This window comes from Cnephaeus nilssonii (assembly GCF_951640355.1).
Source record: "Cnephaeus nilssonii genome assembly, chromosome: 14".
Lineage (NCBI taxonomy): Eukaryota > Metazoa > Chordata > Mammalia > Chiroptera > Vespertilionidae > Cnephaeus > Cnephaeus nilssonii.
In genome coordinates, this window is record NC_137085.1 from 64,057,484 (window position 1) to 64,072,148 (window position 14,665).

General features: G+C 41.0%; 1 protein-coding gene across 1 annotated transcript; it reads right to left on the reverse strand.

The window, feature by feature from the left end:
* Positions 1–3,625: 3,625 nt before the first annotated feature.
* LOC307111229 (serine/threonine-protein phosphatase PP1-gamma catalytic subunit-like) lies at positions 3,626–5,455 on the reverse strand (the record flags this gene model as incomplete). The annotated part of the gene is made up of 2 exons (XM_079790967.1): positions 3,626–3,645; positions 4,525–5,455. 2 exons carry the CDS (start codon positions 5,453–5,455, stop codon positions 3,626–3,628), a joined length of 951 nt encoding a protein of 316 aa, XP_079647093.1.
* Between the last annotated feature and the right edge of the window lie 9,210 nt (positions 5,456–14,665).

A 14,665-nucleotide genomic window follows, 5' to 3' on the forward strand; every position in this document is an offset into this window, starting at 1 on the left:
TCATCTTCCATGACACTCTAGCAACATTCTTTTATTAGATGATATACAGAATTATAATACTTTTTAAGAAATATACTTATGTTATCCATGAATTATTATTGGTTCTAGATCTATAAAATATAAAATTCATTTTTGTGTTAACATTTGCTCAGTTATGTTTTTATTTAAATGGGTTAATTTTATGTTTTTCTCTTATACTTTAGTACCAAAACATAGTTGATTTTGATGGACTAAATTAACTACTTACATTAATTACCTCCCTCCCTCCCCCCTCCCTCCCTCCCTCCCCCCCTCCCTCCCTCCCTCCCTCCCTCCCTCCCTCCCTCCTTTTCCTTCCTTCCTTCCTTCCTTCCTTCCTTCCTTCCTTCCTTCCTTCCTTCCTTCCTTCCTTCCTTCCTTCCTTCCTTCCTTCCTTCCTCCATCACTCAGCAGTTCTCTACTTTTTGGAGTGCTGGCAATGCCCTATTCTTAACCTGTGTGATGATTGTATACTAACTATGTTCTATGCACTGTTCTGCATACATATTGCATAGAATATAAACAAAAAGTAAAGTAACATATGGTTTTAGTCTACAGTATATTGTAATTGGTTAACAAATATATTTGTTATACATATCTCTTTGCCATTGCACGTTTGGTGACCTCAGGTCGATGGCCATGGTGGGACAGTATTTACATCTCAGATGTTGGCAAAAACTTCTTTTCCTCAGAGACTGGATTGTTAAAATATTTTAGCATACCCCTCATTATTGGATAATGTGTGGAAGGGTGAGGGGATTCCTTACCCATTCAGCCATCCTTTGCTATATAAAACTCAAAGATTTCATTTAGTTCATTATGATTAAGGAGATCACTTATGTAAGGAGTAAGAAACCAGGAGAATCTGTATTGTGAAAGGGAAGCAGAAGGATTTGTAGTTGTTACCAGAGGCAGTTAGTACATTCATGACTTTGTTCTAGCTGGTGATTGAATGAATAAAGGTGTAAGATCTACATCCTTGAAAATGGAAGAGTGATAAGGGCTAAATAGTGACAGGCAGGATCTCAGCCACAGTGGGTTAGAGATGAAAACAGGGTTCCATTCCTAAGAAAGAACTGGAAGTCTAGATAGGGACATTGTGCAGATGATTTATCAGGAATGGGGCACTACCTGTCTCATGGTGTCTTGGGAAGACTACTACTTTAACACCCATTGATTTGTTTGTCACTCTTCAGTTTTTATCCGACCCTTAGAGCAATGCTTCTGAGGTAGGAGAGCACATCAGCATCGCCGGAGGACTTGTTAAAGAAGAGATTGCTGGGTCCCTCAGGGAGCATTTTACTTAGTAGGTCTGGGGAAAGACCTGAAAATGTGTGTGTCTAACAAGATTTCAGGAGACACTGCTACTGCAGGTCCAGAAATCCCACTTTGAGAACCACTGATGGAAAGGGAAGTCAAAGGCCAGGCTGGGAAGGTGGAGACTGAGAAGTGATGGTAATGTCAGCCTCCCTAATCTGGTGCTGAGCAGTCAATCATAGTCCCAAAGGTATCCTCCTCAAAAGCCCTGCAGTTAGCTAGACCCTTACTCTTTGGAAGGCAGTTTAACTTTCTTGATGGTTTCGTTCCTCCTTTGTTCTAAGGTGGCTTAGTCCTACCAATGGAATATAATTCTCGAGAGTTCTGATGAATCAGTTTTCTCATTACATTTTCAGTAATAATTATGATTCTTATAGTATTTTATTGTCTTTGACTGCTCAGAGTTTTGTCTCCCTCAGTCTCGCTCAGAGTTTAATCCGTGATGATGAGGCAGTACAGTCTCAGTGATGATTTAAGATGCCAGCTCTCGTTCCTAGCCTGGTGGGTACCAGGTATTTGGGAATAAGCCTAATTCTGGGCTCTGCTAATTAGGGAGTTGAGCTGATGACACATCTGCCTCTTCAAGATTGTGTGTGTGCATGCACGTGTGTGCATGAGAGAGAGAGAGAGAGAGGGAGAGAGAGAGAGAGAGAGGGAGAGAGAGAGAGAGAGAGAGAGAGAGAGAGAGAGAGAGAGAGAGAGAGAGAGATTGAGAGAGGAAGCTGGGATGAGAAAAGAAATATGGGAGTATGGCACAGATAGAAGAAAATATCATAAACTGTACATTGTACTTGGTAAGAATTAGAAAATAGGGGCTACTGCAAATGTAATATTTGTCCTCTATTATAAGGTCACTATCATCTAATCATTAATAACAACGTGTTCACATCTTCTATGCATATAATATACGGATACAACTTGCTAATTATACATATTTGAAAAATCTATTCATCAAAAGAAATCTTGTAAGGACCTCTGCAAGTCTCACTCAATGAAGGAAAGAGGCTTTGGTTGAACTTGAAAGCCTTTGTTTGGATAAAAATGTTATTCTGAGACAGAAAACTACATTTCTTTTGAAATATTCTAATATGCGTAATTTCCATTAATTTAGACAGGCTTTACCAATTAACCCAAGTTGTGGAAGTTTTTCTCTCTTCACTAATCCTTTGGTCTTCCAAGCTGTAGTAGGTGAGATAATAATTAGAAGTTTAGTGGGAAACTGTGCACAGGAAGAGGAGTAAAGGTTCAGAAGATGTTTGCCCACACCCTGGAGCATGCCTAGCTTTCATTTGTTAGCTCCCGGCTTTCTAGTTTATCATCATATAAGTAGATTGTACTCCATTAGTTGTTCTCTACCCTAACCACACACCGAGGCACCTTTGAGAATAGTAATCTCTCAGTTTCACCCCTAGATCTTCTAGTTTAATTGGTCTAGGATGGGATTAAGAATTGGAAAATTTTTTAAAAGCTCCTTAGGTGATTTTAATGTGCAGCCAGGTTGAGGGCCATTGCACTAGAGAAAAGCAAAAAATCATGATAACTTAGAATAACTGAACAAATAACTCTTGACAAGTTTTCAAGATCAGGGGCCAAATCTGATGATTAGAGTGATTTACAGTTTACTCCAGTTCTTTAACATCTTGTGAGGGAGATGATGGTATACTAATTTTATGGAAGAAAATGCTGGGACTTTATATTAATTCTGTAAATTTCATTTGCTACTTAAGTCATTTTCAGAAGATTTGTGTTGGGTTATATGTTGTTGAACACTGGACAGGAAATTGTTCGTTTCCTAGCATGGACATGGTGTATTGGATTTTGTAGCATGAGCATGATACATCTGCATTTTTAATTCAGTTCTTTTCCTTTCATACACAAATTTGACCCTAGCTCAGCTTTCATGCCTTCTTTTCTTGTTTTGTTTTGTTTGTTTCCAGAGCAATTTATTCATTAACATCTAGTCAATATGCCATCAATAGTACTCCTGTGTATTGTGCTGATAAAGTGACACCAAGAAGATTTAACAAGTTTGTCATTTAATAAGTCTGAATTCACTTTCATCACATGGTGTTGTACACGGTCATCTGTTGGAACAGATTTCTTTTGAACAAATCTTGGTTTAAAAAAGTCATAGATAATATAAGTTCTGTATAAACTGGTGCATAGGTAAGTTAGTTCTTTTGTTTTGACTTCACAGCAGAATAAAGACTGTAGGCCAAAGAAAACATAATCGCTCAGTCGTATAGAACAGTATTGTTTCTATAATTTGGAGCTTTCTGAATGGACGAGTTCAGTTCAGGCCTGATGAAGCTGTAAAAAGATTACTTAATGAATAGACTATATGGAAAATGTGCAAAATGTTATTAACTGTAATCATTAATAGCTTAAACAGCACTATGATACTAATTGCTATTCAAACTAAAAAACCTAGTTTTGAATCCTCAAGAAGGTGGCATGGGTACACAACCATACCTCCTTGTACTTGGGGGTGTGTCAATACATATTTCAACAGACACTTTGGCTTTAGGAAAGAGTCACAAACATTTAAAAAGTGACTTTAATTGCCATTTTAAGTATACGGCAGCGGAAAGTGTGTTTAATTAAACATACATTATACCAGTGATGCTGGGAAGGATGAAAGTTACTCCTATTGTTGATAGCTATAAAACTAGTTTGTACCTGACAAGACAATGAGAGAAATAAGCAATTCCTTTGAAACAAATTCTTTAAAAAATATTCACAGTGATTTGTATCAACAATATGCATTTTATGACAACAACATGTACAGACTGAGCACCCTAGGGCTCTCTTTAAAAATGAGCATTTACATCATTCATGGGTTGTACTGAATTGAAAAAAGAAGGTCAGTTGCACTTACCCTTAGACAGGATAAACTACCTGGGGGTGCACAGCTTTAACGGCACCATTAAACTTGTTTGCAAAAGGAAGAGAGAATTAAAAAACAAAACTTTTTTTCTTGGGAGTGAAGTCTTTCATTTGCTGTTATAACCAGCAAATGCCATTCATTAACTGAAAAATGGAAGGAAGGGCCCCACAAACACACTCTTTGAGCCAGCTGACCAATACACATTACAGTTTTAAAAATGAAGGTTATATACTATATGTTACAAGTCCCAACTAGGCAGTGTCAAAATTATATCTATTTCTTTGCTTGCTTTGTGATCATACCCCTTGGAGGTGTTACAGGTCTCCTGGCACTCCACTTCTTTTTCTCTGCCGACTTTAAAATCTGAAAAGAGCACATTAATGTTTTGTCCACACTCATCATGGCACCTGCATTGTCAAACTCTCTACAGTAATTGGGTGCAGAAAACAGAGTGACCAACTGCCTCTTTGCAAAAAATTCATATCCATCTTCCACCACCTGATGAGCTCTACATATAAGACCCAAATCATGTTTCTGCAGAAATTTTGCAACCACTTCGGTACCAAATGTGAAGGACACCCCTCTGTCATTTTTACCCCAGCCTAAAACATCTTTATTGGGGTCAGACCACAAAAGATCACACAGAAGACCTTGATCTGGTACATCAGTTGGTCGCATAATTCGTCGAATCTGCTCCATAGATTGAAGATCTGGTGATAAACCTCCATGACAGCAAAATATTTTCTCATCCACGATGGCTGCTATCGGTAAACAGTTAAAGCAGTCTGTGAAAGTTTTCCATAGTTTAATGTTGTATCTTCTTTTACATTCATCGTAAAATCCGTAAGTTCTATTGATGCTGGCACATTCGTGGTTTCCTCTGAGAAGGAAGAAATTCTCAGGATATTTGACTTTGTAGGCCAGTAAGAGGCAGATAGTCTCCAGCGACTGCTTCCCCCTGTCCACATAGTCCCCAAGAAACAGGTAGTTGCTTTCTGGCGGGAAACCACCGAAATCAAAGAGTCGAAGCAAATCATAGTATTGCCCATTGATATCGCCACATATTTTGAGTGGTGCTTCAAGCTCCAGTAGGATGGGCTGGCGCAGAAAGATCTGTTGAGATTTTAAGCACAGTCCTCGGATTTCATTCTCCTGGAGCTGGACATTCTTACCTCTCACTTCCAGCAGCCGTTGGATGATGCTGTCCACGTTGATGTTATCTATATCCGCCATCGCCTTCCACCGCCCGCCCTCCCTCCGGAAGTGGCTCGCGCCTGGGACTCACACCCCTTTCCCACGCCACGGGCACAGAGTGGGGGTAGCTGCGGGCAGCGGTGACGACAGCCCCGCGGGTCCCCCCAACCGCCCCGCTCCCTGCTCCCCCCTCTCTCTCCACTGGAACATGAGTCCTCCCTTCTTTCGCGGCCTGTACGCGCTGTGAAGAATTTCAGGCACCGTTTGCTTTTATCACCCTTGTTTGTTTTGACTTCCTCTTCGCACTCAGGATGTTCACAGTGCTTTCCTAACTTTGGGGCCTTTATTACGCTCAGAGGTGACATTGACCTCCCCAGAGAGAATTGGTCGACACAGGAAGACTGACAACCTGATCTTCTAATAAAAAGTCACAGGTGTGGAAGGTGAGGAAATTGACCTTGACCTCTTCCTTTCGCCGCCTGCGCCTACTGAACTCGGAGCAAAGTCATTCTGACGCAAGGGCAAGCTGGGCCAATTGCTCTTGGCCTTTCGCTGCGCTTTTCTTGTCAGCCCAGACCTGCACTAGAAGATCATTGAACAGGGCCATGAGCTCAGCCGCGGGGAAGTTTTGCTCGTGTTAGCACAGCCACTGTAGTTCCGGGCTGGCTTGTTTGATGGCCACGGTGAGTGCCTCCGTAGGGCAGGCAGCTCACATCTTCAGAACAAGCGTGTCTCAGAGACAGAATTTAAACTCCGAGCTGCCGATGCCCAGGCTTGAGTTTAGACCAGCAGGTCATGCTGCTGCTCAAGTTTTCGCTATTGTAGAACTGGGCTGAGCGGCAAAGGAAAACGAGCATAGCTTACCAAATGGCATGGTTCAGCAGCTGCAAATATATGGATCAGGAGCTTGGTGCTTCTGCCCTCATGAATAAAAGGCGAAGATCGGTGGTCATTTTAATAGATTCACCAATGAAAGAATGGAAGTGTAGAAAAAATGCGGTGGAATATTTACTCGGTCAGGTTTTCTCCAGATGGTCAAGTGACAGGGCGAGAGAGGTTTTTCGGAAGCCGTAGCTGGGAACGTTAGATCTTGCAATGGTCAGAAACTAAGACCATTTCTCAAGAGAGAATTCCTGTGGTTGGTTGTCTTGTGGAAACAACTTTGGTCCATTCACTCTTTCCAGCACGATGGCTACTTGCAGAGAGAGCGGAGGCTTTGGGTTCAATCTCTGTATCCACTGCCAAGCATAACCAGGGACATCATTCCTGAAACATGCGTCGCCGTTCAGCCAATCCAAGTATAATGGGGGCTCTGTTCCTTCATGCCTAATCCTATGTCATTGCATTGTATCAGTGTTGACAACAATTTAGATGATTGTTGCCAATCCTACTCTCATAAAAACATGAAGTTAACAAAAAAATTTTCATCAGAGTATTTGAAAATGACAAATCCCCAAAGCATTGTATAATTCACCCTATCAGTTCAACGGATCCAAGTCTCCACCATGTGCTGTTAGATGAGGTATAGTTTTTATGGGATAACTTCCCAGGATTTGGGGGACTTGTTGGAGGATGCTTATGCTTGTCTACAAGTTTGTTGTTGGGATGATGCTTCACTCCACTCATGAGCCAATTCTCTTCTCCAAGCCTCCTCGTGTAATTTCTGGAGGAAAGGTTTCTTTTGCACTAGTATGTTTTCCACACGTAGAGGCATAGACAGTTTACATTGATTTCTTTCACAGATAGTGGCAATAGGTTAAAATGTAAGTGAAAAGTTAATGAAATTTTAGAGGTGACTTTAGAAAAGTGTGTACAGCTAATACATGTGTTTACACATGTATGAATATATGTGGAGTTTGTTGATGTATACATCCATGCTTAATATCTCCTCCACTACTTCAGTTCAAGCCCTTCATGCCATTTTTTTTTCATTTGGCATGTATTGGTAAGCTGCCACTTGGAATCATGTGAAGCTGGAAACCATGGTATAGTGCTTATAGTACAAACCTCAAGGCAAAATGCCCTCTTTTGGAGAACTGAGCTAGTTAGTAGCCCAGAGAGAAGTAGAAGCCAGATAACCCATAAGCTATGGCAATTTATGCCTTGCCTACCCTCTCTAAAATGTGTGGGCATATTAGGGAGAAGTTCATTTATTGTAAAATGATCCCCCGAAGCAAATCTGTTGGTAAATTGCATAAAACCCAGGGCAATCCATAAAGAAAATTAGAAAGTAATATTCTTTCATTCCTCCTCCTTCACTCCTTTCCTAGTTCATCCCAATCCCATGTGCGGGAGCTCCTGCTCACTCTCAGACCCTGGTTCTGTAAATAAATCTGACTCTTGTCTGAGACTCAGGTGTACTGTTTTGGGTGTGTCCCAAGATGCATCACTTTTCTGTCACTCTTAATTCACAAATACTGTATTTGTTTGTTCTAACTTATTCCAGAATTCTGTGCTCTTCTTAGGATAGTGTGAAAATGTTCTAGGTATTAAAGACAGTATTTCACTGTATTAATTTCTTGGAAAATATATTTATATATGTATATATTATATATACACACACAGGCAGGTGTTTTATTGTTCATGTAAGTTTACCCAGAGACCTTAGTAAATGCAGAATTTGATGTAGCAGGTCTGGATGAGGCCTGGTTTTCTGTATCTGTAAGTTGACTTGGAGATGAAGCTGATGCTTCTGGACCATTGGCCACACTCTTAACAAAGCAATTGTTATAATAGCTAAAGTGTTTGCATTTTAATAGAAGACCTCAATATTTTCACCTAAATCATGATTCGTCCAGTCAGTGTGGCTCAGTGGTTGAGCATTGACCCATGCACCAGGGGTTCATAGGTTTAATTCCCAGTCAGGGCACATGCCTGGTTTGCTGGCTCAATCCCCAGTAGGGGTGTGTGGAAGGCAATCTATCAATGCTTCTCTCTCTCTCTCTCTCTCTCTCTCTCTCTCTCTCTCTCTCTCACACACACACACACACATACACACACACCAATAAAAAAATACTTTTTAAAAAAGTGACTCAACATGGGAATTTCAGGGTCTGAGTTTTACAATTCTTCTGTCAGAACATAGAGTCTGGTGGTCACTGACTCTGTATCAGGTCCATTCTGGTAAGCCCTTTTGAGCTCATTGTATGCAAAGAAAGATTAGAAGATCTAGCAAAGTATTTACTGCTCACAAATTTCAACCATAAGCAGAAGACTTCTTCCTCTTGCATTCCTTCCCCTCTTCCTCCCACCCTCACGAAGACAATTTAAGAGATTCCTATGAACAAGATGCTGGTTTTGTTTTATCTGCCTTAAAAAACTAACAAACAGATATGTTTATTAAATGTTATTTCTTAGTTTATAGGAGTATTGGGTCCGAATGTTAACCTGGGAGAAGATTACTTTTATTTCTCCTTCTCTCTCCTGTCCCCGTGGCAATCTATTTCTCTAAGGCTATCTTATGCTCTTCCCCTTTTCCCCTTAATTGCCTTTTCAAAACCAGAGTTTAAAATTTTCTCCATTTCTCAATATTATAGAATGTGTCTGTTAGTATGGCTTACATTTGCCCCAACATCTATTATGGTGCTTTGTATATTAATATGTGCAATAAAGTCTGAAGGAATACATACACACTTCATAAATGTTCACTGTATTTAATGGCCTTAGTTCTTTGAGATAACTCTTCTCCATGCTGCTTTTCAGTGACATAAGGACAATATTTGTCGACTTTTTCCCTTTTCTAGACTCTGGTGATAGAGTTAATTATTTTTTTCATTGTGTATTTTTCAATTAGGACAGCCACACTGTTTTTGCAAATAGTATCTCTAATCCTACCAGTCCTACCTGCATACTTGCAAATATCTCCTCTTTCATGTGCCTGATGTAGAATAATCTTATATTCATGCTTTTCTCCGTGTTTCGTTGAATTCTGATGCAACTAGGAAAGGTAAGGAGAGATTTCTGATTGATAATTCTTTCTAAAATTCGAGGTTCTCTTGTTTGGTGAAGCCATGGAGAGAATGCAGATAATAAAATTACCAGGCCAGAGGACAGGTCTTTTGCGTGATTGTAATCTAAGGGACAATCAGCACTCATTCTTTGGAAACATTCACTGAGCGCTTAGGGAGCACTGCCATGTAACAGGCAGTGTGCGCAGTCCAGGCTCTGCCTTCCTGCAGCCAACTTCGGTTTGTGTGGGCCTATGCACATGTATGTTTTATAAAGCTAACAAATAAATGTAGAACATAGTTTCTACGAGTGATGAGAATAGTGAAACTAGATCAAGCAAGTTAAGAGAATAAAGAGCAGTGGGATCGTATAGGCCTAAGTTTGCATTTTTAGAAAAGGTTTGTCTGAGAAGACATTTGAATAGAGACCTAAAGTGAAGTGAGGGGTCAGACATGTGGGAAAGAGGGTTCTAGGCAGGGGGAGCCCCAAATGCAAAACGCTAAATTGAGAGTCAGTCTTGCAGGCTGGATGAAAGGTAAAGCTTACATGGCAGATGGAGTGAGTGAGGCAAGTGTGGAGGAGTGTGGACAGAGGGGATGGCCCATAATGGTGTGTGTGTTAGCTGCTCAGTAAATGGAGATCATGTTACTCCTATGGTTAAAACTTTTGATGGGTTGTATTGCTCTTAGGAAGAAGATGCAAATGCTTGAATGAAAGCTTACTCCTCTAGGCTCATTAGGCATGCTGTACTCTCCCAAATTCTCTCTGTTCCAGATACCTCCCACCTTCTTTTGCTCCTACTCTCTCACCATTCTTCTTGCCACAGGGCCTTTGTATATGCCAGTCCCACTGCCTGGAGGTGTCTCCATCCTCAAACCTTTGATCCTTGAAATTCAGCTTCATTATCAATTCCTTACAGAAGACTTCCCAGTATCATTTCTGTTATATGCACTCAGAGTATCATGTACCCCTTCTTCAAAACACTTATCAGAATTTCAGCTTTGCATTTCTTTGTGTGGTTGTTTAATTAATGTCTTTTTTCTGCTACTAAATTATACTCCATGAGGCCAGAAACCATGACTGTTGTCCCCACTACGTTATCTCTCTTGCCTGGCGCAGCATCTGTTGCACAGTAGTTGCTCAGCAAGTATTTGAACAGTTATTTCCCCCCCACCATTTTTTCTTTCATCTTTTGTTTTTCTTCTCTTTTTTCAGTCCCCTTTCTTTCTTTTTACCTTTGCGCTCTTTCTTTATTCTCCATTTTTTCCTTCTGTCATTTTACTTTCTGAAGACTCTTTTACTTCTGAGTTCAAGATTCTGTATGCAAATGAACATTTCCTAATAACTGAAGGGCATTGGTAGAAAAGGCGGGCGGCATTAATAGCATGCTGCCGTTCCAGCTGAAGTCAGAGACGCCCCTTCAGAGAGGACATGACCACTGCAGCAGTCCCCCTTATCCGCAGTTTCTCTTCCTGCAGTGTTTGTTCATCTTCACCAGAGGCTATTTTCCCCATTGATTTTTTTTTTTTTTTTGAGTGAGTGGAAGGGAGGAAGGGAAGGGGAGAGAGAGACAGAGAAAGAGAAAGAATCAGAGAAACATTGACTGATGATGTGAGAGAGACATATTGATTGGTTGTCTCCTGCATGCGCCCGACGGGGCCTGGAGATCAAACCTGCAACCCATGTAGGTGCCCTTGACCAGGAATCAAACCAGTGACCCTTCTGTGCGTGAGCCAATGCTTTAACTACTGAGCAACACTGGCCAGGACTCTTTCCACAGTTTTGGTTACTTGCAGTCAACTGAAGTCTGAAAATATTAAAATGAAAATTCCAGAAATAAAAAATTCATGTTTTGATTTGCACACCATTCTGAGTAGTGTAATGAAAGCTCATGCTGTTGTGCTCTGTCCCTTTGTCCAGTGTCTCCACACTGTACATGCACCTCACCTGTCAATCACTTCGTCACCATCTTGGTTATCAGGCCCACTGGCCTGGTATCTCAGTGCTGGTGTTCAAGTCACCCTTATGTTCCTTACTAATGACCCCAAATCACAAGAGTAGTGATGCTGGTAATTCAGATATGCCAAAGAGCATATGCCATAAAATGCTTTCTTTAAGTGAAAAGGTGAGTACAATAAGATATTTTGAGAGACCACATTTCAGCTTTTATTACAATATTCTATATAGATAAAATCTTAATATGCAAATAGACAAAACGGCCGAACAACCGAACAACTGAACAACCAGTTGCTATGATGTGTGCTGACCACCAGGGGGCGTGCGCGGAGCATGGTGGGTGTTGGTCACAGCGGGATGGTGGAGCAGGTGAGCGGGGGCACCAGACCAAAGCGGGGCGCTAGTCGCTGTCATTGGGTCGAGCCTCTGATGGTTACTGAAAATTCTTTGCTCCTATGCACCGCGGTCCCAGCCAGCGCGCACACCTGCTGCCAGTGCTGGAGCCGCCGCTTGCACCCACTGCTGGTGCCCAGCACTGGCCCCAGTCACTCGGCGCTGTCAGCAGGTGCGAGCGGTGGCTGCCGGCTCCGATCAACCCTGAGGGCTTCTCCACCTCCCCCTGCTCATGAGGGGCAATTGGGGCAGCAGCTTCCACTCGCACCTGCTGCTGGCACCGGCCCCAATTGCTCTGTGTGCCGTCAGCAAGTGCAAGCAGGGTCAGCATGAGCAGGGCCGGTGCCATCAGTGTGTGGGAGTGGCAGTGGAGGGAGCGGCGGTGGAGGGAGTGGGGCTGCTGGCACAGGGGACCGGGGGGGGGGGGGCCATAGCGGGAGGGGCCAGGCGGGGGTGCAGAGAATGGGCCGAGACCCGCCCCTGTGCCCACCACAGCCTTGCGGCCCACAGTTCCTTTCAAGGTGCATGAATTTGTACACTGGGCCCCTTGTATTGTTATAATTTTTCTATTATTAATTATTGTTATTAATATCTTACTGTGCCTAGGCTATAAATTAAATTTTATCATAGGTAGGTATGTGTAGGAAAAAAAGCATAATACATAGGTGTCCCAAAAATGTATACACACACTTTGAATAATTATAAAGGCAGTGTGTATTAAAATACATTTTATTTTCAAAATTGAGCTTTCAGCTCTTAAAGTATGTATACACATTTATGGGACACCCTGTCTATAGGGTTTGCTACTATCTGTGGTTTCAGACATCCATTCGGGGTCTTGGAATAAATCCCCCTCAGAAAAAAGGGGACCAGTGTTTATCTTCCTTAACATGAGGACCTACATCAAACACTGCAGAAAGGGTGTTTCCGGTTTCTTTTGTTCTGCTGGTGGCTTTCCTGAGTCCATCTATCATTAACATTTATAATTTAGCACTGTCTTCTGGCACAGTGTGATGCTATCCGTATTGCTGACAGATTCGTCTCAGTCTTGGTCTTGGACCTTTCAGCTGTCTGCTTTCCGGAATTTTGCTTATCCAAGCATTTCATTTGTCACACTACCTGCCATTGTCACCACGTTTGTCTTCATCCTCAGTCATTAGTTTCCTACGCCGTGTCTTAATTCCTTTTTAGGGCTTGTTCTTGCTATTTTTATTTGTCACGGTATCTATTTTAGTAACAGTTGTAGTTGTCAGAACATCTCCTTTGCTCCCATTAGTGGTGTCACTTGTATATTTGGAGTTTGTCTTATGTGTTATTCTGGGTCTTTCTATGTATACGTGTTTGTCCACTTCATTGTTTTAATTATATCCTTTTTCTTCCAAGGATACATAACTGTGGTTCATTTAGTTCTTTTTTGCTGATTCTGATTACGGTTAAGTTGCTTTGTAAGGCAAGCATTTGCAGAAGCCAGATCGATGGTGCAGCAGAAGTGAATGCAAATTTGAGTGTTTGACCTGAACATGTGTGTGCATCAGTCAGAGACCTGAGCTATGGCTGGCATGTGCTTTTATCATGTGAGGATGGCATGTTCATTTATTAGAGCCTGATTTTTACTACATGCTCTTCACATCCATTTTAATATCATATTCTTCAAGATGGGAGTTCTCTTTTTACAGTTCAAAGTTAGTGTATTTCTATGGTTAACAAAATTTTGAAGGAAAATATACTTTATCTTTCCTACTCTTGGGTGATGGATTAACAAAGCAAAGCAAAACAAATTTATTATAAAATTAATTGCTTGTCTGAAAAAGAAAGCTTACTAAACAGTGTTTAACCTAATAATAATAATTTTAATAATCATAATAATGGAGACGTGCAGATAATAAAAATTAGAATTTTCTTGAGGATGGGTACAAATATTATTAGCTTCTCAGAAGTAGCTATGTTTATAATTGATTCGCAAAGGATTTAAAATAACTCAGAGCATGTGGGGGAACTTAGGAAACTAAGAGATAGGAGGAAAGCCCTTTGTTCAGAAGTTGTGGGTACTCCTTCAGTCGCGTTAGCTACAGAGTTTCCAAGGTTTGCATCTGACCCATCCATTTTAAAAGAAAAGAGAATGTATACACAATCTAACTCTTGAAATTCGATAAATGTATAAAATAAATTATGCCCAATTAACTAATTTGGAATGAGTCCATGATGAAATTCACATTCTTCCTCAATTCCATGATTTTCGATTGCTTTTAAGTTGGTATTTGAACTGTTTTGTTAGCTTGATTCTTCCAAAATGAGAAAATTAGAATATTAGTCACTTAGAGGAAAAATTCCATTTCAGTGTGGCGTCTTGGGAATCAAGGAGTTTGAAAGAGAGGAGTTACTTGAAGGTCATGAAACATAGATAGTGTATTCCCCACTTGTCAGGATTTGCCTCCTAATTCTAGATTACACGATTTAAACCAGCAGGAAAACTCTTTCACCTTTAAACAGTAGGAAAATGGGTTTTTGTAAGGGAGAGAGAGATGTTCATGGGAGTCTCGGTATCCCATGACCAAAAGACACCCAGCACGTATGGATTTGATGGCCCTACAGAAGGCTCTTTAAGTGAAAAGGAGGACAGTCATTTATGGATAATAAAGAACATTATAAACTGATGAACAAAAATAGATAAAGAGGCAGAGCAGCATCGAACAGACTGTCAAACTACAGTGGGAAGGCTGGGGAGGATTGGGGTGGGGGAGGTAAGAGATCAATCGAAGGACTTGTATGCATGCATATAGGCATAACCAATGGACGCAAGATACTGGGGGGTAGGGGAGGCCGGGGGAAGGTCAATGGGGAAAAAAAGGAGACATATGTACTACTCTATGTAATACTTTAAGCAATAAAATAAAATTTAAAAAAATAATAAAAAAAAGAAAAGGAGAAATATCTCCACACTTATTCTGTGAA